The sequence below is a fragment of the Phascolarctos cinereus genome, unplaced genomic scaffold, assembly GCF_003287225.1.
Source record: "Phascolarctos cinereus isolate Bilbo 61053 unplaced genomic scaffold, phaCin_HiC Scaffold_5;HRSCAF=322, whole genome shotgun sequence".
Classification (NCBI taxonomy): Eukaryota; Metazoa; Chordata; class Mammalia; order Diprotodontia; family Phascolarctidae; genus Phascolarctos; species Phascolarctos cinereus.
In genome coordinates, this window is record NW_027555958.1 from 366,211,763 (window position 1) to 366,235,331 (window position 23,569).

At 38.4% G+C, this 23,569-nt stretch overlaps 1 protein-coding gene across 2 annotated transcripts in view; it reads left to right on the forward strand.

Moving 5' to 3' along the window:
* Window positions 1-23,569, forward strand: part of PTPN14 (protein tyrosine phosphatase non-receptor type 14) — a 259,512-nt gene that overhangs the window by 174,871 nt on the left and 61,072 nt on the right. For both annotated transcript variants that reach the window (XM_021007778.2, XM_021007777.2), the window contains 4 exons: window positions 3,633-3,700; window positions 11,346-11,416; window positions 13,497-13,584; window positions 21,984-22,072. In XM_021007778.2, coding sequence (XP_020863437.1) covers window positions 3,633-3,700; window positions 11,346-11,416; window positions 13,497-13,584; window positions 21,984-22,072 — 316 coding nt within the window. The remainder of the gene's footprint in view (window positions 1-3,632; window positions 3,701-11,345; window positions 11,417-13,496; window positions 13,585-21,983; window positions 22,073-23,569) is intronic.

Consider the following 23,569-nt stretch of genomic DNA (forward strand, 5'->3'; position numbering starts at 1 on the left):
TAGTAAGTTCTATATTAAAACTGCTGTTATTATTGTAGCTCACATTTTGATTGCCCTTTAAGATTTTTAAAGCATTTTACTCACAGCAATTCTGAGTTAAGTAATATTAATGATATTAGACCAGAATTACAGAAGACAAACAGACCGAGAGAGGTTTCATGTCTTGTCTGAGGTCACACTGATAAATGCCTGAGGCAGGATTTAAAGTGAGGTTTTCTGACACTCATGGTAGCGCAGAAGACACTAATAAAGCTTTTCATTTCACATAGAGGAGACTCTAAGAGAAAAAAAAGAGTTATATTTGTTCAAACACTCAGTTACAGTCTCTTTAGTAGAGCTGTGAATCCAATTTTAGAAGTAGAAGGGACTTTCAGCTTTATCTGGTCCCATGTCTCCATTTTACCCATGAGAAAATGGAGAACCACAAAATTAAATGTCTTGCCCTAAGACGTTTAATGTAGCTAGTTAGTGGTAGGGTTAGAGCTAGCCAGTTCTCCTAACTCAGCCCTTTAGACTATGCTGCCTCATGCATGGAATCCTCCGCCATTGCCTTTTCGTTTCCATTAAATTCAACAATCCTACCTCACCCCATTCCCCTTCCCCCTGCCCCCCAACCCACCTTTCCTCCAAATTTCCCTATTTCTTTTGAAGGTACATCATCCTTCCAGTCTTCCAGGTCTGACTCTTCCCTCTTTCTCCCCTTACCCCTCCCATCCCCTCATATCCAGTCAGTTGTGAAGGCTTGTCCTTACCTCCTCAGTGCATTGCTATCCTCCCCTTCTCTTCACTCACCCAGCCTGTACCTTAGTTTGAGCCCTCATTATGTCTCAACAACACTGTTGGCAATACCTCTTAATTGGCTTCCTCCATCTCTGGTTTCTTTCCTTTTTAGTACCTCCTTTGCACAGTTGTCATATTAATATTCTTAAAACACAGCTCTAACTATGCCATCCCCTTGCACCAAAATCTTCAGTGGCTCCCCATGATCTTTAAGACAAAATAACAGCTCCTAAGCCTGGCATTTAAAACCCTCCACAATCTGGCTGCCACCTACATTTTCAGGCTTGTGCCTTTTGCTGCGGCTTTTCAGCCCACTCTCTTTTCTAGTCACATTACACAACATTTGACCTCCCCCCTCTATGCTTTTGCATAAATACTCCCCTGTGTCTGTATTGCACTGCTTCCTCACTCTTGTCTCAGAATTTTAGCTTTCTTCAGAGCGCAGCTCACATGCCACCTCCTGCTCATGGTCTTTTATTGTTGCCTCAGTAATTAGAATTTTCTTCCTCTAAAAATCATTTTGTTATTTTGTATAACCATATTTTTGTTGTTGTTCAGTTGTTTCAGTTGTGTCCAAATCTTGATGACCCTATTTGGGGTTTTCTTGGAGAAGATAAGATACCAGAGTGGTTCTTTTCCAGCTTATTTTACAGATGAGGAAACTGAGGCAAACAGGGTTAAGTGACTTGCCCAGGGTCACACAGCTAGTAAGTGTCTGAGGCCTGATTTGAACTCAGGAAGATGAGTCTTCGTGACTTCAGGCCCAGCACTCTATCTACCATGCCGCTTAGCTGCCTATAAAACTTTATACATACATACTTATTCACATACACACATATATATATACTACACACACAGACACATATATATACTACACACACAAACACACACACTTTATACATGTACACTTATTCACATACACACATATGCATTCACCACACACACACACATGCACAAACTTTATACTTAATACTTATTTACATACACACATTTGCATACACTACACACACATATATAAACTATATGTACACACTTATTCACATACACACTATGCATATGTCACACACGCGCACATGTGCGCTTGCACACACACACACACACACACACACACACACACACAGAGTCACTCACACTATTTACTGATATAGTACATATTGTATCCCTACAGTGGAAAGTAGGTTATCTGAGCACAGGTCCACTTTTCTTTTTTTAATCTTTGAATCTCACTGCCCATTATAGTCAGCTTTTTCCTAAGAATTCTCATTGTATAATTAGAAAAATATTTTTAACAGCAGTGTTAGCCATTTGATGAGATAGGCTCTCCAGTTCTCTGAACTTGAGAATGGGTTGACAGACAGGTGAAAGTCTGTTATCCTTGAACACATCCCACCCAACACGTAAGACATGCTGTCTTTGTAGGTGGCATGAGTAATAAACTCTGCTTTCCCTTTGTATACATGTGCTTATTTGAAAGCCATCTGAATTTTTTTATACTTTTACATGAACTCTAATAAGATGCTGAAATAAAATCTTTAAATTTATTTCTGGGTAGAGAGGGAATGGATTAAGAACTACTGTTTCTTTGTGGTATAGACCTACTTGATTCTCTTCATGTATGTTAGAACATACCTCTGGGAGGTGAAAACAGGACAGAACAGCATTTTTGGCATCTCTCAACATGTGAAATTGTCTAGGAGGTGTAAAGATTTCTAAGGGTGCTTGCCAAGGGTGATTTATGGTGGGGATTTCCAGCTTCAGAAATATGAAAAGTTATGAATGGTGTTTGTTCTTCAGCTCTCCAAATTAGAGTGAAGTTTGAAAGCCCCCCCTGGCAAGTTATTCTTAAGATATGAATAGTTACATATCTAATAAATTGATAAATATAGGCTTGACTAAATTTTTTTTTAAAGAAAGCCTTTTAAAAAATTCCTACTCTCCTCATACTATTAAATATAAGCACGTGCATACTTTGATGTTTAGCTTTTTGGTAAGCATAAGTAGCAGCTATTTGTGAACATACATTTAGCACCATTTTCATATAATAATCAAGAAATAGAAGGAAGTGAGGGGAAAAAATTCAGGTCATAAATGGAATGAGTTAGTGCCTGGTTGAGCAAAGCAATGACTAGCTTTCTTGTTTTTTGTTTTGTTTTGGCTAGGCAATGGGGTTAAGTGACTTGCCCAGGGTCACACAGCTAGTAAGTGTTATGTGTCTGAGGTCAGATTGGAACTCAGGTCCTCCTGAATCCAGGGCTGGTACTCTATCCACTGTGCCACCTAGCTGCCCCCAATGACTAGCTTTCTATTCATGACCATGGAGTTTTAGTATTTCAGTTTCCTCATCTGTAAGATGGGAATAATAATAGCATCTATCTCCCAGGGTTGTTGTGAGGATAAAGCACTTCACCAAGCTTAAAGCTCTAAACAAGATGTCCCAGAAGTCTTGGTGCAGGTTTAAGCTCAGCAGTTTAAACCTGCACCAAGACTTCTGGGACACCTTGTCTAAATGCAATCATTGCTGTTGCTGCTGTAGTTGTAGTTGTTGTTGTTGGTATTTCATCTTTCATTGATGCTGAGTCAGCACTCTAGAATGGGATAATGGGGGTTTTAGCCTAAAGAGAGAGGTACTGATTTGATTTCGTTGCTGCTGTTTAAAAAATGCATTCTTGTAATACTTAATTAAAGAAGCCATCTATTCCTTTTTTGTTCACTGAAAAAAAAACGACTGAAAACAAAACTCTTCCCTGGAAATCTTAATTAGAAGTAAGTTTTTAGATTTGTATTTTCCCCCTCATCTTTCAGTCCATTATGTTAAACAACATTTTCTTTCTTTCTTTTTTTTTTTTGTTCAGCTGATTTTGGGGACTACAATCAATTTGAATCTCAAGATTTCCTCCGAGAATATGTGTTATTTCCTATGGTGAGTATATTTTCCCACTTTTTATTTTGCCTTTTGTTTCCAGATGGACTTGGATCCTTCCTTTGAAAAGAGAAACTTTTCAAAAGAGAAACACAGAGCATGATATGTGTGTTTTCTTGGCAAGCCCGTAATACTCTTTCAGAGCTGGGATGCTCTTTAAAAAAAAAAAGCATTGTTTGGGGGAAAGGGTAGGCATGGTTAGGATAGACAGGATGGGACTTGCAAAGTATCCATTTCTGTTGTGAACTGGAGGTGTGGCTGGGTTCTAGTACCAAGGGGGATGCCTATAGCTACAGAGGATGGAGGAAGCTGCCAACAGTAAGGAACAGATCTATCCTTTGTCAGAAAAATTGAGAACATTTCCTATTAAAGAAGATCAGTGGTATTCTTCCTAATGGAATCTCGTTTTATATATTTTCTAGTTTCTAGCAAAGGTTTTTGGATGTATTGGGTACTTAGCCAATGTTAAATTGTACCCCCATACAAAAAGGAACTGACATCATAGACAACTTTATATGCATCATTGTTTTTTGGTCTAGAATCATAAAAAAAGTAGGGTTTTTTTTGTTTGAAAAGATTCTGGAGACCATCTAGTATAGTCTTCTATGATAATCTAGAGTCACTTCTACAAATTCTGGAATACCTAGCATCTAGTCTGTTTGAATGTAATGGAAAGCACGTAGATAGAAGCACTGTCACTAATTTGCTGTGACATTCTAGATGTCCCTTAATCTATCTGCATCTCAGTTTACTTGTCCATAAAATTAGGAGGCAGGACAAATGATTTCTGTAACATTCCTTCCTGCTCTGAAATTTTAAGATATTGTAAAGTATTCTGACCAGAGCAAAGAATAGTAATAGGATAAAGCTGCCTTTCTCTGGGTGCTATATATTTGTATTAATGACTGACATGATCTTACTTTTTGGGAGGATATCTCTGTTGCACCCTTGACCCAATGGAACTCAGGGTCCACTAACAACTTCTTCCTCAAATTTTTTCTTCAATAATGAACTGCTTTGTAGCCCTGTCCTTCCCATCCTGTATGTGTTGATGTTTTGGACTGCAGGGCTGAATCTTACATTTATCCCTTTTAACTCTTATCTTTTAAACAATAACGTAGTCAATAGTGATTACAACCTTTGAGTTTGTGACTGTGTCTGAAAACTTAACACAAACTGTCAGCACAGATGCTGGCACTTGATCTAAATTGTGGAGGCCTTTTCATCAGTAGTCGCTGTTCTTTAGGCATTGATTTTTTCAGGACATTCTACTAGGCAGTAACTCCAGGTGTGGTGTGGATATATGTATATTGAGGTGTCCCCAGCACTTAGCACAGTGCCTGACAACACATAGTAAGTGCTTAATAAATGCTAGCTGACTGACTCCCTACTAGCTGTACATTCTTGAAGCCCATTTTGAAACATAGAGCAAAGGCAGGGACAATGATTGATTAACATATTTTGTATAGTGCCTTTAATGTTATGTTCCAGGGGACATCTTAATAAATTACTGGGTGGTGATTTTAAACTCTGCGTGTTATAAACATATTTCCTAGTTCTAATCAGAACATTGAGATAGAAAATTCATGATGCTGGTGAACTAGTGAAAGGCTATAATTAAGTAGTGTGAGTATATGTGAAGTTTCAGTTGTTTTGGACTGAACCTGTAATTTTATCAGTATTTTATCAGTATAGAGATCTCCTGGTGAAACACTTACTGTACCAATGCACAGCCAACATCTGCTCTCCAATGTGTAGGCTTAGAAAATTGGCTGGGATACTAAGAACTCAAGTAACTTGACCTGGGTCACATAATCAGTCTGTGTCAAAGGTGGAACTTGAACCCAAGTCTTCCTGACTCAGAAGCCAGATTTGTGTCCTCTATCCCACGCTCCCTCTCCTGTCAGGCAGACAAAGAGATGCACACACTTGTTAGGGGGAGAAGACGGTACAGATTTTAGTTCCATTTGATCTTTTGAGGTTCCTAAATGTGTCATGGCATTTCTTCAACAGTTGAAAGAACAAAGTTAAATGGATGGTATATCCCATAGGTGGGTGGTTATGTATAGACATGTACCCTGCCATTTTTCATTAGCATAGTACCACTCTCACATTTTTCTGTGGCAGAGACACATAGCAAAGGGAGGCCCAGGAGTTCTAGACACAGACAGTTTAGCTAAGTACAGTAGCTGACTTTGTTCTTCTTGTTGTCATTTAAAGCCTACCTCTGAGGTTTTGTAAAATAGTTTCTCCAGCCTCCAACACTGCTGTATTTCTTTTATTCTCTTAAACTCTTTCTGTGTTTCACAAAATGATTGCAGAGATACGTACACATCCAGCTGACTTTGTAAAATGAGTAGTATATTTGCTACTCAGAGAAATCTGAACATGCTCTAGGATTTGGAAGCTGCCATGACACAAACCACTTTAGTCAAAGGATGCAAAGCAAGCATGTTGAAGTTTGAAGGTTGAAGTGTATACAGTAAGAGTTTCCAAAATCTCTGTATCTCTATGTATAGGACAATTTCCAATAGTTGACCTATATTTATCCTCCCCCTTACCCTTACCCTGAAAGGCAGCATAGAGTAATTGATGGAATGCTAAGCTTAAGTCAGGAAGATCTAAGTAGAAATCCTACCTCTCAGATTTATTAGTTGTTTGACCATGGGAAAGTCAATCTCTTTGGGTCTCAGGCGACTCTCTGAGACTGTAAGATGTGGAAAGATTATAATCTGTGTAGGTGGAAGGAGCCATATGGAAGATTTGTATCTCCTTCACTAGTAAGTTGTGAAATCCATGGCTTTACTATTCAGTTTTCTTGCTTCAATTATCTTGGCTATTTCCTGGCAAATTCTATGTATCCAGGATGATTCTTGGTAATCATTTAATTTGATCAGACTGTTTTGGTTCTCTCCTGGTATTCCCTTCAGAACTCAACATTGAAATGAAGAACTAAGTGATAATAGGTCTTCTATTTCCCACTTGGTGTAAGGGTGGGAAGAATCTGGAGCAAAGAGCTAGAGTTCGGCTATGACTTATGAGCTTGACTTTGACTGCTTGGGGCAACATTATACTATAGTGGAAGTGCTGGACCTGGAGGTGGGGGAGACCTGATCGTGAATCTTGACTTTGACACTAGCTGTGGGACTTTGGATAAGTCACTTAGCCTCTAAGAGCCTCATCTCTTTCTACATCTGTAAAATGGGCGTGATAATTATGCCTAGGAAGGAGAAAAGCTCACTGTATCCTCACATGGTCATGCAACATTTGGAGAGTTCTATTCTTCATGTCACATTTAAAGAAGGACATTGATAAATGTGAGCAGGGCAGCCTGGTTGTTGAAGGGTCTTAAAATCATGCCACATGAGGATAGATTGATTTAGTTTGAAGGACAGAAGACATAAGGGGAACATAATTGCTAACTTGGAGAATAATACCCATTTGTTTCATAAGGTTGTTGTGAAGGTGATAGAATCACAGGATTTATAGAGCACCAGTCCTGGAGTCAGGAACACCTGAGTTCAAATCTGGCCTAAGACACTTGACACTTACTGGCTGTGTGACCCTGGGCAAGTCACTTAACCCCAATTGCCTAAAAAGGAAAAGAAAATCTAGAATCACAGGATTTTAGAGCTAAAAGAAACCTCAGTGGTCATCTACATTAGCCCGTAACTGAAAATTGTTCTTTATGCAGTCTCTGCAACAAATGGTCATATATCCTTTGCTTGAAGACCTTTGATGATGAGAGTGACCTCAGTTATCTCTCAAAGCAGATTCCAGCTTTGAACAGTTTTCCTTGTAATAACCCTAAATTTTGTAGTTTGATCACATGTGATCATGGCTTTAGTATTTTTTGTTTGTCTCTTTGTTTTTTGGTGAGGCAGTTGGGGTTAAGTGACTTGCCTAGAGTTACACAGCTAGTGAGTGTTATGTGTTTGAGGCCACATTTGAACTCAGGTCCTCCTGACTCCAGGGCCAGTGCTGTATCCACTGCACCACCTCGCTGCCCCTTGTTTTTTATACTTTAGAGTATGGTAATTGCCAGTTATTAACTTTTTTAAAATGTTGGATTTACTGATCTATTTATATGTGGTATTCCCAAGTAGAATGTAAACTCCCTGAGAGTAGGGTGTATTTTTCATCTTTATGAATAAATATAATACCTAGTATCATGCCTTTTATATAACAGATGCTTAATTGTTAAATTGGAAGTTATTTACATTCACTTTTTAAAATTAACATTTTTTTCAGTCAACAAAAATCTGCCTTCTCTTTCTCCTACTTTTCCTTTCATCCTCTATTAAGGAAAAACAAAATCCTTGTTACAGACATGTATAGCCAAGCAAAACAGATTGCCTTATTGGCTGTATTCCTCCTCCCCTGTCCCAAATGTTTCAATCTGCCTCTGTCTATCCTCTAACTGTCAGAAGGTGGGTACCATATTTCATCATGAGTCCCTTGGTATTGTGGTTCACCATTGTGTTGATCGGGGTCCCTAAGTCTTTCAAAGTTGTTTGTCTTTACAATCTTGTTGTCATAGAAATTGTTTTCTTGGTTCTATTCAGTTTACTTTTCATTAGTTCTTACAAGTCTTCTCAGGTTTTTCTGAAACCATCCCTTCCAACATTTCTTACAGCACAGTAATTTTCAATCCCATTCGTATCCTTTAAGTTGTTTAACCATTCCTTAATTGATGGGAGTCCCTTAAGTTTTCAATTCTTTGCTACCACAAAAAAAAATTGCAGCTACAAATATTTTTGTACATCCTTAGAGCTTTACTTAGGACTAATCCCTCACTTCTGGGCTCATCTTCCTCAGTTCATATCTGGTCTCAGACATTTACTAGCTGTGTGACCCTGGGCAAGTTACTTAACTCTATTTGCCTCAGTTTTCTTATCTGTAAAATGAGCTGGAGAAGGAAATAGCAAACCACTCCAGGATCTTTGCCACAAAAACCTCAAATAGGGTTGTGGAGAGTAAGACATGATTCAGCAACAATAATCCCTCACTTAATCTACCCTCCTTCCTATTTCTTCCTTTCCCTTTTCTTTCCTGATTCACTATTGAGCAAAATGTGTCTCTAACCAACTCGTGTGTGTGTGTGTGTGTGTGTGTGTGTGTGTGTGTGTGTGTGTTTTATTCCTTTCCTTGGACAATTTAGATGAGAGTGTGGTTCAAGTGTGTTTCTTCCCCCCTCATCCCTTTCTTCTTATTTGTATAAACTTCTACTCATGTACCTCAATTATATGAGATAATTTTCTCTTTCTCCGTCCCTTTTCCCTCTCACAGTGTATTCATCTTCCCCTCTCTTTCCATTCTTGTTTTAATATCATCAACATAATAGGCCTCCTAGGCCCTCTGGATAATTAGATTCCCATAGATGATGGTAAGGTTCTGATGAGACACATGTATTATCTCATTTTAGAATGTAAATAGTTTATTCTTGTTCAGTACCTTAAGATTCTTCATTCATGTGTATCTTTTAAATATTTCTCTCGATTACTGTGTTTGTACTTCAGAGTTTCTGTACAACTCTGGTTTTTTCATCAGGAATGCTTAGAAGTCCTCTTTCCTTAAAGATTCATTGTTTTCTGCCTATAGGATTATACTCAGTTTGGTTGGGTAAGTTATTCTTGATTGTAAGCCTATATCATTTGTCTTCTGGAATATCATATTCCAAGCTTTCTACTTCCTTATAATAGTGGATGCTAAATAGTGTGTGGTCCTGACTGTGGCTCCTCAGTACTTGGATTCTTGGTTTCTAGCTGCCTGCATTATTTTCCTCTTCGACCTAGAAGCTCTAGATTTTGACTATAGTGCTCCTGGGAGTATTAACTTGAAATTTCTTTCTAGAGATGACTGCTGGATTCTTTCTAAGAGATTTGAGCAGCTCTCTTTTATAATTTCTTGAAATATAATGTAATTACTCCTGTAATCATAGCTTACAGGTAGTCAATCCATTGGTTCTTAAATTTTCTCTCAAGTCTGTCTGTTTTCCAGGCCAATTATTTTTGCTATAAGATAACTTATATTTTCTTTTATTTTTTTGTTTACTACTTCTTGCTGTCTTAAGAAATCATTAGTTTCTATTCAGTCTGTTTTTCATTTCAGAGCTTGTTGCTTGGGCAAGGCTTTGTACCTCTTATGCCAAGCTATTAATTCCCTTTCCAAATCTTTCTTCCGTAGCTCTTATTTCTTTTCTAAATTTTTCCTCTAGTGCTCTAATTTCGTTTATAAAAACAGTTTTTTGAACTTTTAAAAACTCTTTCTTAATCTCTTCCATGAATTTTAGTTGAACTTGGACACAACCTGTATTTTTCTTTGAAGCTTTGTTCATAGATGCTTTGGAGTCATTCTCTTCTTCTGGGTTTATGTCTTGAGTATTCCTGTGACCATAATAGCTTTTTATGGCAGAAATTTTTTTTGTACTGCAAAAAATTCTTCCAGCCTCCTTCACTTTGAACTTTATGTTAGGGCCAGGCTTTCTGTACTTTTAGAAGGCATGGGCTGAGCTTGTGCTTTCTCAGACCCTTCTACTGCTCTCTTGGGGGGTATTGAGTGTCATGCTATCCTAGTATCTCAAAAATAGCTCAGGCTGGGGACCTGCAAGCTTTTAGTTTTCCCAAAGTAGTCTGATCTGGGGCAAAGCCTGATACCTGCCCTCCCAGGCTGAGCACTGCAAGTTACTAACCTGACTTTGGGTCTGAGCAACAAGTCTGCTGTGGGCTTGCTTCCTTTGGAATTTAGCTGCTAGATTCAGTCACTGTTGTCTTGAGAAGCTTTTGCTGGTTCAGAGTAATAGAACTGCAGATTACCCTTTAGTCTGATAGACCTTTCCTGTGTTTTCTGCTGTAGGTTTCAGACTGGAATGGAGGCTAGAACTGAGACTCCATTCAGCCCCTGGCAGCAGAGCCAAACCGTCAACTATTTGTTTCTGATTTGGTTCCTTGCAAATTCAGAAGCAAGCATGCAACATGTGTGCTGCTTAGGGTCCGTGGCTGCTTCTCACGCTGGAATGCCACCTCTAGGCTTAGGTGCCCTCCCTCATCTGACCTGGATTTGTGACCTGGAACTGGGTAGTGAGTGACAAAGCTGACATTTGGCACCTGCTCCTGTGCGCTGCCGTGAGGTCAGGGCTTTCTGTGCTGAATCCAGGCCCTCTGTTTTCCCTGGTTGCACAAACCTGGCCGGTGCTGAATGCTCCATTCTGCCCCTCCTCCCTTTATTTCCACTGACTTTAAAACAGGAACTAGGGATTGTACTCTTATCTAGCTCAGTTTGTATGATCTCTAGTTAGCTTGCCTGTCTTAATGTTATGGCAAGTGCAAGAATACTTCGCACAATGAAGTTGGTGTGGTTATAGAGAATCTATGAGAAGGCTTCTTCCCTTCCTTCTGTGAGCATATAGTCTGTCTATTTGGTAGTATAAAATATGCATAAATGCATTACCTTACGAAAGCTTATCAGCAAAGTATAAATCACTGTGGTACAAAAGAAACCTTAAGAAAGTTCAGAAATGTATGGCACCAGGTGAGTTTATTCAGGTTGATTTCCTGGAAAGGTGAATTTTGGAGGAGGGCTTTGAATTGGGAAGGAGAGAGAAAGTCAAGATCTTTATGAGGCTTGTTGGTGTCTATTTCTGTAGGACTTGGCACTGGAAGAAGCTGTCTTGGAGGAGCTGACCCAGAAGGTGGCCCAGGAACATAAAGCACACAGGTAAGAGAGAGGTGGGGCAGAGAAAGATGAGAGATGATTGTGTGGAATGAAGGAATGCACAGTGAATGAATAAATGAACAAATAAAAAAATTATTAAGTACATGCTTTGTGCAGAGTGCTAGGCTGAACACTGGGGATACAAATAGAAAAGCAAGACTCTCCCTTTTGTCAGAGAGCTCACATTCTAAAAGGAGAAGGCAACACTTAGATTGTGGTTCATTCAGCTGCAAGTTAGAAGGAAAGGCCTTAGGGTCCAGAAGCAAGACATCTTCTTTAGTGTCATTTCCATTGATAAAACATTATCTGGTTCTATGTTGAGTCTTTTAATGGTGCCACGGACTTCGCTGTTGAGAACTTTCTGTTTTGGATCTTCAGTAGCTTTGGCTACCACAATAAAGCAAATATCACAATAAAGTGAGTCACATGAATTTTTTTGGTTTCTCAGTGCATATAAAAGTCATGTTTACACGATACTGTAATCTATTAAGTGTGTAATAGTATTATGTCCAAAAAAATGTACATACCATAATTAAAAAAATATTTTATTGCTAAAAGATGCTAACCATTATCTGAGCTATCAGTGAATCATAATCTTTTTGTTGGTGGAGGATCTTGCATCGATGTTGACGGCTGCTGAATGATCAGGGTAGTGGTTGCTGAAGGTTGGAATAGCTATGGCAATTTCTTAAGATAAGACAGCAGTGAAATTTGCCACATTGATGGACTCTTTCTTTCACTTGAACACTTAGAAGCCATTTTAAGGTTTTGATATTATTGAATTTCAATGTTGTTGTGGCTCAGGGAATATGGAGGTCCAAGGAGAGGGAGAAAAATGGGGGAATGGTTGGTGGATAAGTCAGAATATACACAACATTTATCACAGTTTTATATGGGTATAGTTTGTGGCCCTACAAAACAATTACAATGCTAACGTCAAAGATCACTGATCACAGATCACTGTAACAGATATAATAATAATGAAAAAGTTTGAAATATTGTAAGAATTACTAAAACATGATGCAGAGACACAATGTGAACACATGCTGTTGGAAAAATGGTGCCCATAAACTTGCTCAATGTAGGGTTGCCCCAAACCTTCAATTTGTTGAAAAAAAAAAAACAAAAAAAACCCCAAAAAACAAAAAACAAGCAATATTTGCAAAGCCCAGTAAAGCAAAGTGCAATAAAACAAGTTACACCTGTATAGGGTTAGAATTAGGAGTAGATCTGGAAATAAGGGTTGAGTTAGAATTATGTTGTGAGAGTAGAGGGGGCTGATGCAGCAGGTAATTTCCAGTCTGTGTCTATACAAATTGCTCCCTTCATGGCCTCAGGGGCCAGGCTAGAATCTGAGTGGTATTCTGGGTGCTCTGCTGTTGAAGGTTATGTTAAACATAGCCTTCAGTAAAATAGATTCCTGATGTCCATACATTAGAGTATATTAACAGTCATATATCCTTACCTCTCATGCCTACTCTTGTGTCATCAGCATAAAAGATGAAGTTAGAGAATCTGTTTCAGCCAGCTTGTGACTCAGTCCTATGTTATTGACTCTTGGAGTTTTAAGTTTTGTTTGAGGTTGTACTTTTAATTATTTTAACCCAGAATCATCCTACTGCTATAGAATTCTTGATGGCCATTTGACTAAAGAGAGGCAAGGGAAAACTTTATAAGCTTTCATCTTGATCCTTTGCATCCAAAAATAATATCTTCATGTTTTCAAGGTAGTGAAGAATTATCCCAAATATAGGAAAATGATTTGTGTTAGCCTTGAGCAGGTTACTTTATTCACAAGCCCATTCGGGATAATTTTTTTAGTATTTGTAGCACAGTGCTCTCCAAGAGAAGATTTTATGTAGCTCCCTTTACATTCTCCTGCTTAGTTAAAATACACTCCAGGGAGGAGAGATTCTTGGAATTATGGAAATGGGTGACCAAGTGGTACATGATATTATTTCCACCTTGTGGTGATTGCTACTCCCTAAACAACAGTTATGGAACTTGGCATCATGAGGGTCAAATCTTCCACTGGCTTCCACTCCTTAACTGTTTCCTCCTTTTGATACTATTCTGGTTTTAGTGGAATCCTGCCAGCGGAAGCTGAACTCATGTATATCAATGAAGTGGAACGTTTGGATGGGTTTGGACAGGAAAGCTTCCCTGTGAAGGTAATGTACTCTAGCTTTTCCTTTGTGTGGCTTTCTCAAAAAGGGTGCAGAAATTTCTAAACTTTAGAGGACAAAGACTGTGCTGTCCTCTCTTGTACATTTTCCATGGTGCTTTGCACAGTGCCTTGCCCAGGATAGATAATCAAATGTTTGTTGAGTGAATCAATGTTAATCGTTTGTGATGAATAAAATTTGAATGTCCAGTTACTACTGTAGAACAATTTCTCTTTCCAATAAGTGAGTAATTTTCATTTGTTCACTAATTCAGCAGACATTTGTTGAAGACTGTGTTCACAGAACTCTTCTAGATGCTGTGAGGGTACAAAAAGGTATAATGTCGTGGTCTCTTTGCCCAAGGATCTTAAAATCCAATATGGAAGGCAAGACATACAGCTATCAAAAATTAAATAGAAATCAAAAGGAAAGAAGTATCATGCATATTTCTCATTTAATCAACAAAATTTTATGAAATATCTATGTAGTGGGCAGTATAGTAGGCCCTAGGGAAGAAGAGAAGAAAAAAAATGTCTCTACCTTTAAGGAGCTCACAGTCTGTTGGGGGAAACAATGTGTACACATATAAGTAAATACAAAATATGGGCAATATAAATGCAAAATAATTTTGTGGGTGGGGAAGAGGAGGCATTAGTCATGGCAGAGGTGGAAAGTGGAATGGAGTCCTCATTTAGAAGATGTCATTTGAGCTGAACTTTAAAGAAAAATAGGGATTCTTAAAGTCAGAGGTGAAGTGGAAATCCATTCCAGGCATGAAGGCCAACCTTTGCCAAACCACAGAGGCAGAAGATGGTATGCTATGTGCAGCATAAAGTTCTGGAAATGGGAATAATAGGCAGTAAACCTGGAGAGGTAGGCTGGAGCCATGTTGTAAAGGGATTGAAATGCCAAAAAGGGGAGTTTGTGTTTTATCCTTGGTCAACAAGGAACCAAGGAGTTTTTTTGAGGAAGAGAGTGACATGGTCCAGTGGGTGCTTTTTAGGTGTCAAATTCAAATAGAAAAAGAGGCCACTAATCTGTACATAAGGAACCCTGCAGGTCTCGTACTGACAGTTTCAAAAGGCACTATTATCTATGTTTTATTGTATTTTTATATATTTTTAAATATTGACCAATTAATTTTTCCCCAAGCAGCTATGTTGATTTTATTATATGTGTTTGAAATTTGGGGAATCCATTAACATCAAGCTATAAGGAATGTGTGTGTGTGTGTGTAGATGTGTATACACACACGCACATATACTTTTAAAAAAATATTATTTATTTCTAACATTCTTTTTGTTTAATTTGAGTTCCAGATACTCTCCTTTCCTCCCATTCCTCCCCTACCCATTGAGACAGTGAACAATACATCAATTATACATGTGAAATCATGCAAAATATATTTCCATATTAGTCATATCCAGCTACATTTTCATCTGATTCAGGCCATTCTTGGGTATGTTGTGGGCTGCATGGGCCATGTGCTTGACACCTTTGGTATAGAAGAAGGACTAGAGAGGGGAGAGACTTGAGGTAGGAAGACCAATTAGCAACTCACTGACAAAGTCCAAGAGACAGGTTATGAGGGCATTAACTGAACAGGGATGGAGGATACTTGTGTGAGTGGAGAGAAGGAAATAGATATGAGAGGTGTTATGAATATAAAATCAACAAGATTTCAAATAAATTGGATTGAGGGAGGAGAGATAAAGAGAAGGAAGAATCCAGGATGACTCTGAGGTTGTGAACCTGAATGCCTGAAAGAATGATGGTCCTTTCATTATTAAGAACATTAGGGAGAAAAGAAGGTTTATGGGCAAAGATAATGATTTCTGTTTTGGACGTGTTGAGTTTGAGATGTCTGTGAAAAATCCAGTTGAAAATATCTAATTGGCATTTGGTGATATAGGACTGGAACTCAAGAGAGAAACTAGGGCTGGATATATAGATCTGGAAGGCATCTGTGTAAAGGTTCTGACTGGATCTGTGGGTGACAATGAGCTCATCAAGAGAGAGGATGTAGAGGAAAGATGGCCTTGGTGTATACCAGTGGTTAAGGGGAAGAAAATGGATGAAAATTCAGCAAAGGAAATGTGGAAGAGTAATCGGGCAGGTAGGAGGAAACTAAATCAAGGTCACTGTCATGAAAACTCAGAGAGTATTGAATATCTAGATGGAGAAGGTACCTAATATGTAGCAGTGGGATGTAGAAAGAGAAGGAGAGAGAAGAGTTCTTGGTGTAGCGGAAAGCACACTGGACTGGAAATTTAAAAACCAGAAAAATACTGGCATGAAAAAACCATGGGTCTTTGTTTTAGGGTGAAGCTTGGGACTATATAGCAGTTTCCCAAAAGCAATCCAAATACACTGTCCTCCTCTTTATTTCTGGGCTCAGTTCATTAGTAATCTTTAGTGTTATTCCAAGATGCAGGTACTGATGAAAAAGCTTTATAGGCTATCTGTCTAAGTGCATTTCATAGTCTGGACAATTGACATTTTTCATTTTGTAGAGGAGATGTCATAAAAAGGGTTATCAAGGAATGCCTGACTGGAAAAAGGAGATGGGCTTATTACATAGCAGCAGTGGTAAGATGACCCCCAGATAGCCTCTCTTCTCCTTTGGTACCCCTATGAGGTCAAGAGATACAGAGAATAGCCCTTAACATGTTGAGTGGGCCTCCTGTGAAGAATTTATGTAAGGAGACAGACAAGAGTTACGCAGGATGGATTGTGACCTGCATCATCAGTAAGAGATTCTTGCAGTGGAATCATAGATTCATTGAAGCATAATGTGAAATAACATAAAACCCAAAACAGCCTAAGATATTCTAGCCACAAATTTACAAAATTTGTCTAAGTGTAAGGAAGCTTTCTAGGTACACAGAACATTTATCAGTCTTCGCTGCCTATTAAATAGATATATACTCATCTGAAAAATGAATGAATTTGTCATTGTTATTTATTTGCTGGGCAGACACATTTCTGTGCAACCATGGCAAAGTAGTAGACAAATGGCTATTTCCCAAATTAATATAAAGTATGAATAATTAAAGATGGCCACCTGGGACTTCGTGGCCAACGTTTGTCATCTTTTTCTCACCTTTTGGCTTATGAGCACTGCTTAGTAGGTAAATGTGGATAAAACTTTTCATGTATTCAATTCTGTGATCCCCTTCCGTTCTGTTTTGTCTGCTCTTGTCACAGTGAAAGGCACCTAATGACAGAGAACACATTTCTTAAGGCAAGAGAATATTGTGCTTCTGAGCTCAAGGCCAAGTTTGTTTTTTCTTTCCACCAGTCCCAGCCCTCTTCCAGTAGGAAAATGGGACTTCATCAGACACCTAAATACCACTGGCTCATTCCAATAATTTTAGACCTGACTGCAGTTTCATCACAAGCATTTCACTTAGAACTGGCTTCACTGTATGGGCTATAAGTGGCCAGTTCCTTTTTGCACATGTGCAATTTGCTTTAATGTGAACTACCCATGTGCATCAGGGGAAGCCTAAGAGGGTAGCTATAGCTTGTGAAAATGGCTAAATGGTGCTTTTTCAGATTTGTTTAATTTTCTTTTCTGTCTCTGATGACTGCCCTTTGTAGGGCTGTAATCCATTTTCCCAGCAATAATGCCTTATGATGCCATCTGCAACCTACTTATGTTTCAGCAGCCCACATACTGTTATGATATGTTGGGTCACTGAAAAATTAGAGGAAACTTTTCTCCTCTTTCTGGAAAATTGACTTTCCAACTGCCATCTATTTTGCTTGTTTTAGACTGGGAGTGGAGAACTAATGTTTCCCCTAAGTGCTGGTTTAAAAGTTTGCATTTTCCTCCCCATTCTGGACTTATTAATAAAAAAGTTGGTATTGAGATATTTTGAGGTTGGAGCCAATGTCAGGGAATAGGAAAAACTGAGATGTTAAGATGGGCCTCTTTGTTAATACAAGCTGCATTACTAAGTTTCTTTTAAATAGGAAAATCAATGAAGACCTCTGATACTGCCTCATTTTTGCAAGTAAAGAGATACTACAAATTCCTTGTGTTGGCACTGTGATTTAGTAGAGCTTCTAATTACTCCCTCTCCTTTATACCTTTGCTTTTTGTGACTTAAGATGAAACTTTCAGACTATAGGATTATTGGAATCCCTGTGGCGGTAGGGGAAGGGATGTCGTAGTCAGAGCCAAATCAAATTAAAAAAGCGGGGAAAAATATATCCACCTGGCTATCCTTACTGGCCCACCCAAAAGTATTACTTTTCTCTAGATGCTTCGGTTCCACTGCACTGATGTATTGCCTCTTTGGGTAGTGCAGGTCATTATTGACCTTATAAAGTAAATGGTTAGTAAATATCTTCAATTGGAAAAAACAAACAAACATTCCTCTAATTTTTCAGAAGATTAAACCTATCATCATTTCCTGTTCTGTTCTAGGTATATCTTCATCTAACCATTTCAATAGGTGTTGCTACTTTCAGTACTGACTTAATGTTTGATAATCTTAAGAGTGGAATCCTTTGCAGAACATGGCTTGTAGGCCTCAATTGGAGAATACTGGTTTCAGATGAATTAATTAGAAAGGCTAAAGGAGAATTATCTATAATTTCTCTCCTTGTTCCGTAATTAGTTTCATATTGCCATCATATAACAGAAAACACCATGCTATAGTGGGTAGAGGGCCAGCCTTGGTATCAAGAAGACCTAGGTTTAGTTGGGCCTCTCACATACACTAATCATTTGATCATGAGCAAGTCCTTTAATCTAGTTTCTTAGTGACCCAGTGGCTCTTTAAGGCTCTAAGATATAGATGACTTGCTGATCTATACTGGTAAAGGGAATGACCGTCCTGGAACTTCTATAAGTGAGTGAAAGCATAGGTTCAGATCTGTATTGTCCTCCCAAAACTTATATACATATACCCACATATCAGAGAATGCAGAATGTTAGAGCTGGAAATTATCTAACTTTTTATTTTACAGAGTAGAAGCTCAGACCCCTAGATGTTATGTTCTTTTTCCTCTCATGACTGTTTCTGTGACATCAGCCTGACTTATTCTTTGCCTTCCCTCTACTCATTCCTGTTTCAATACATTCTTGTATTTTGTAATCTATATTTAAATCTATAATTTTTCTTGAAACCTATTTTCTCTGCTCTTTCAGAAGCCTCTTCAAAAATATGCATTCCCTTGAACCATTTTCTGCATTTACTACCAAAAAGTTAACTCCTCTATTCTAGTCATTATTAGATTTGCTTTTGTTCATATCTGATTTTTTAAGAAGATAATACTCTCACCAAGTAAGGAACTTGAGTTCTTTATGTGTGTGTGTTTTTAACAAAGAAATCATATATTTGGAAATCCTGTACATAGTCATAACGACACTTGGATCCATGAATTAATCAGTGCCCCTTCACCAATACTAATCATAATTTCTTTATAATTTCTCACCCTTTGTAATTCTGATCCATACCGTACCACAAATCCTCCACTGAGGCGCTGCTCCATTTGCTAGAGGCCTTCCTTTGGTTCCCTACCTATCTTGGGGCTACGAGTGCATTGCTGGGCTGTCCATCAATCATCTCATTCTTCTTTTCTTTTCTTTTCTTTTTCTTTTTTCTTTCTTTCTTTTTTTTGGGGGGGTCTAGTCAATGGGGTTAAGTGACTTGCCCAGGGTCACACAGCTAGTGAGTGTTTTGTGTCTGAGGCCAGATTTGAACTCAGGACTTCCTGAGTCCAGGGCTGGTGCTCTATCCACTGTGCCACCTAGCTGACCCCTTATTTTCTTTTAAAAATTATTTAAATTAGTAAAAATTCACCTTTTCTCCCTCCTATTGACCCTCCCCTATTGAAAAAGAAAAACCCTTGTAATAAATATGTATAGTCAAGCAAAACAAATTCCCACATTGACCATGTTAAAAAGAATATGTGGGTAGCATGCTTCATCACTAGAGTTTTAGAATTATGATTTGTTATTGATTAGAGGGCTTAAGCCTTTCAAAGTTGTTTGTCTTTAAAATGTGGTTATTGTGGTATAAATTGTTTTCTTGTTTCTGCTCATTTCCCTCTGTATCAGTTCATACAAGTCTTCCCAAGAACCTGGGACCCTGGAACCATCCCTTTCATAATTTCTTTCAATACATTCCATTATATTCATTTACCTTACCACGTTCAGCCATTCTCTAGTTGAAAGACAGCCCCTTAGTTCCCAGTTCTTTACCACCACTAAGAGAGACGCATAAATATTTTTGTACACATGAGTCCTTTTTCTCTTTCTTTGTTGTCTTTGGAGCATAGACCTAGATGGTATCACTGGGTCAAAGGCTATGTATGATTTAGTAAATTTCAGAGCATAGATCCAAATCACTTACTAGAAGGGCTTAATCAGTTTACAACTATACTAACAGTTGAACAATATCCCTATTTTCCCATAGCCTCTCTAACATTATTCATTTTACTTTTTTTTTTTTTTGGTCAACTTTGCCAATCTAATGGTTGTAAGGTACAATTTCAGAACTGTCTTAATTTCTAATTTTTAGTGATTATTTTCATGTGATTATTGATAAATGATTAGGTTTCCCTTGAAAACAGAAAACTGCTTGTTTATATACTTTGACCATTTATCAACTGGGGATTCTTATTCTTGTAAATTTGAATCAGTTCCCTACATATTATAAATGTTTATCAGTGAAATTTGTTGCAGAGGTTTTTCCCCCACTTACTTGCTTCTTTTCTAATTTGAGCTAAATTAGTTTTTTAATTCAAAAACTTTTAAAGTTCTATATGCTCAAAATGGTCCATTTCACCTTCTGTGATCCTTTGTATCCCTTGTTTGGTCATGAACTCTCTTACCGTAGCCATAAATCTGACAGGAAAGTTCTTCCTTGTTCTAATTTGTCAATGATGTCAACATTATGTCTAAGTCATGTACCCATTTGGAGTTTGGTATATGGTATGAGATATTGGTCTGTCATTTCTCATTCCCGATATGTAACTGACCACCTCCTCTCCTGGTTAAATATGTCCTTGATGCTGTTTTTCACAACAACTTTCACAACAGGGTAAGTTGTTGTTGGCAATATGCTGTGTCCTATAATGGGAAGTTTTGGTTATACATTTGATTCTTCTGAGATTATTGTATTACATAGGTTATATCCATAAAGCATCAGAGGGAAGATGGCTTATATCAGTGTTATGGCATATGTCAGCAGGCATATGAGGTCATGTTTCTTCTCCTAGTGATGCTTCGATAGATATCTTAATTGTATGAAATCCACTTTGTAAAAAGATGTTAAAGCGTTTTTGTCTGCCTACAAATTAGAAATGCTAGTATTACTGCTTGGAGCAGAACAAACCCAAACCTGTAACCACTGGGGAAATCTGATGGTGGCTTGGGGATACTTTTGATAAAAAATGCAGGTCCCTTAGAATCTCTTGTATCTAGTCCTCTTGCAGGTTACTTTGTGTCTGCTTTGTATATGCTGATATATGTGCATGCTGTCTCCCAGATTACACCCCTTTGAGATAAGGGATTGTATCATTTTTTGTCTAGCTTGAGTAGTTAGCACAGTACTTGGCACACAATAGGCACTTAATAAATGCTTATTGACTGATGGAGAGATAGGTGCAAGAAGCAAGGGGGCATATACTAGTGATTCCTTTTCCACTGACCCCTAATATTTGCTTGCAATGCCTGCTTTCTCTTAATTTTGTCCCTTGTATAATCTGATAGCATTATTAGGTAACTGCCCAAATATATCTTGGTGACATCTTTAGCTTCAAGGACCCAAAGTATAGATAAGCAGTATGCAAGGCTACCACTGCCTGGTCCAAAAGTAAATGCAGAAGAGAAGTAAAAAAGAAAGGGATTGGGAAAAGGGGGAAGTAAGGGAAAGAGAAGAAGGAAGGTCAAAAAGAAAAGAAAGAGTTGCATATGGTGGAGGAAAAAAGAACACCACCAACAGTTAGCAGTTAGCAGGTGGTGAATGCCTTTGTCTGCAAGATAAATAACAATAAATGTAATCCTAGGAGCAGCAACGTGATGAAGCTTTTTATTTTCTAACATCCACTAGAAATATATCCTCATTGCCATGATACCTGCCATCTACAAGCTAGTTATTTCAGAAGCGAAATGGAGGAGTAGACAAATAGAAATTGAAAGTTGGCAGGACCCTCCATGGCTACCAAATCCAACCATACGTAACAAGAAGAATTTTTTTCTCCATCCTCCCTGACCAATGGGCATCAAGCTTGTGGTCAAAAATCTCCAGTGAGGGTGGACCCACTGCTTCCCAGCAGACTGAAGTGTAGGATGCCCGAATCTGGAACATCTGCATTGTATTTCAAGGAAACCAATGTTCCCTTTTACCAAACATATCCTTTGTATTCTTTTTTTCTCTCTCTCTCAGGATAATCATGGAAACAATGTGCACCTGGGAGTTTTCTTCATGGGAATTTTTGTAAGGAACAGAATTGGAAGGCAACTATCAATACACAGGTAGGGCTGGACTGACAGTTTTTGTTTTTTGTTCTTGTTTTGTGTTTATTTTTCTTCTGATGATTAAAATAATGAAGCTAAAGGATCACAGTTAGTTAGCTGAGTTGCTCAGTAGGTAAACCCAGTTCTTTAATCTGTGGCTCCGGAAGATGGATTTCTTTCAGCACTGGAAGGGGAGGCCCTTTGTATGATTGAGCAATTTTAGGGAAATTGACCTTCCCTTTTTCTGTGAGAGCACTGGAAAAAAGGGCTTTCCCCTCTTCCTCCCTTGGATTCAGGGAGCTCATTTTTATACTCTACAGAGTTGAAAGGGGATAATTGGGTTTTGAGTCTGGATTGCAAGCCACAGTGCCTTGTAGTTAGTTGGGACTTATTCAGTATCTATAGAATCAGATTAAATTGGCTAATTGAGGGGAGGGGAATGATAATTGCTCTTATTTATATAATTCCATAGGGTTTATAAAAACTTTTGTGTATATGATTTCATTTGATCCTCATAAAAAACCTGTAGCATAGCTGCATTATTCCCAGAAAGGACAGTTAGTAAGTGTCTAATAAGAGAAGTGCAGTGCAGTGAGAACATGGCTTCTTCAATAAGAAAGACCAAGGTTCAAATCCTGCCTTGGATGCTTGTAAAGCCAGCTGGCATCTGAGGACCCTTCCGGCTTCAGTTCTAGGATCCTTTGTCTGAGAATTCAAACCTGAGTCTTCTTGATTCCAAGGCTGATGCTCTATCCAGTAAGCACATTGCCTTCACTAAACAACTTGATTATCAAAACAGAGACTACCATTTTGCTTATCATTCATGAGGAATTTTCCCTTTTTGCCTACCAATCGGAAAGCACTTGAGATTCTAGTTTTGTTGTTAAGTCATTTCAGTCTTGTCCCACTCTCCGTGACCCCATTTGAGGTTTTCTTGGCAAAGATACTAGAGTGGTTTACCATTTCCTTCTCCAGCTCATTTTACAGATAAGGAAACTGAAGCAAACAGGGTTAAGTGACTTGCCCAGGGTCACATAGCTACTAAGTGTTTGAGGCTGGATTTGAACTCAGGTCTTCTGGACTTCAGACCCAGCACTCTATCCACTGTGCCATCTAGTTGCCCTGAGGTTCTAGTTACATTAGCAGCATCTTTAACTCCTAAAGATGACTCTGGTGGCTGTCAGGGGCCATCTTTGTACCAAAAGCAGATGACTGATAGCACTGACGATTTTTAGTCTCATAGGTCTATAGGATGATAGAAATAGAGTGGACTGGGGCCTCAGATGCCATCTAGACCAAGTTTTTTCCTCTTTTTATTGTTCATAATTATTCCTTGTTCCCATATGCATCACTACAATTACCATAAGAAGAAAAGGGATAATTATGAGCAATTTGTACTGCAAAACTTAAGGCCTGCTTTTACAGCGTCTTGTCATAACTTATGTATGTATAGAATAACCACAGGCAGATAGTAGGAAACCTGGAGAAGTCCGCAACTAATCAAATAGCAAATCT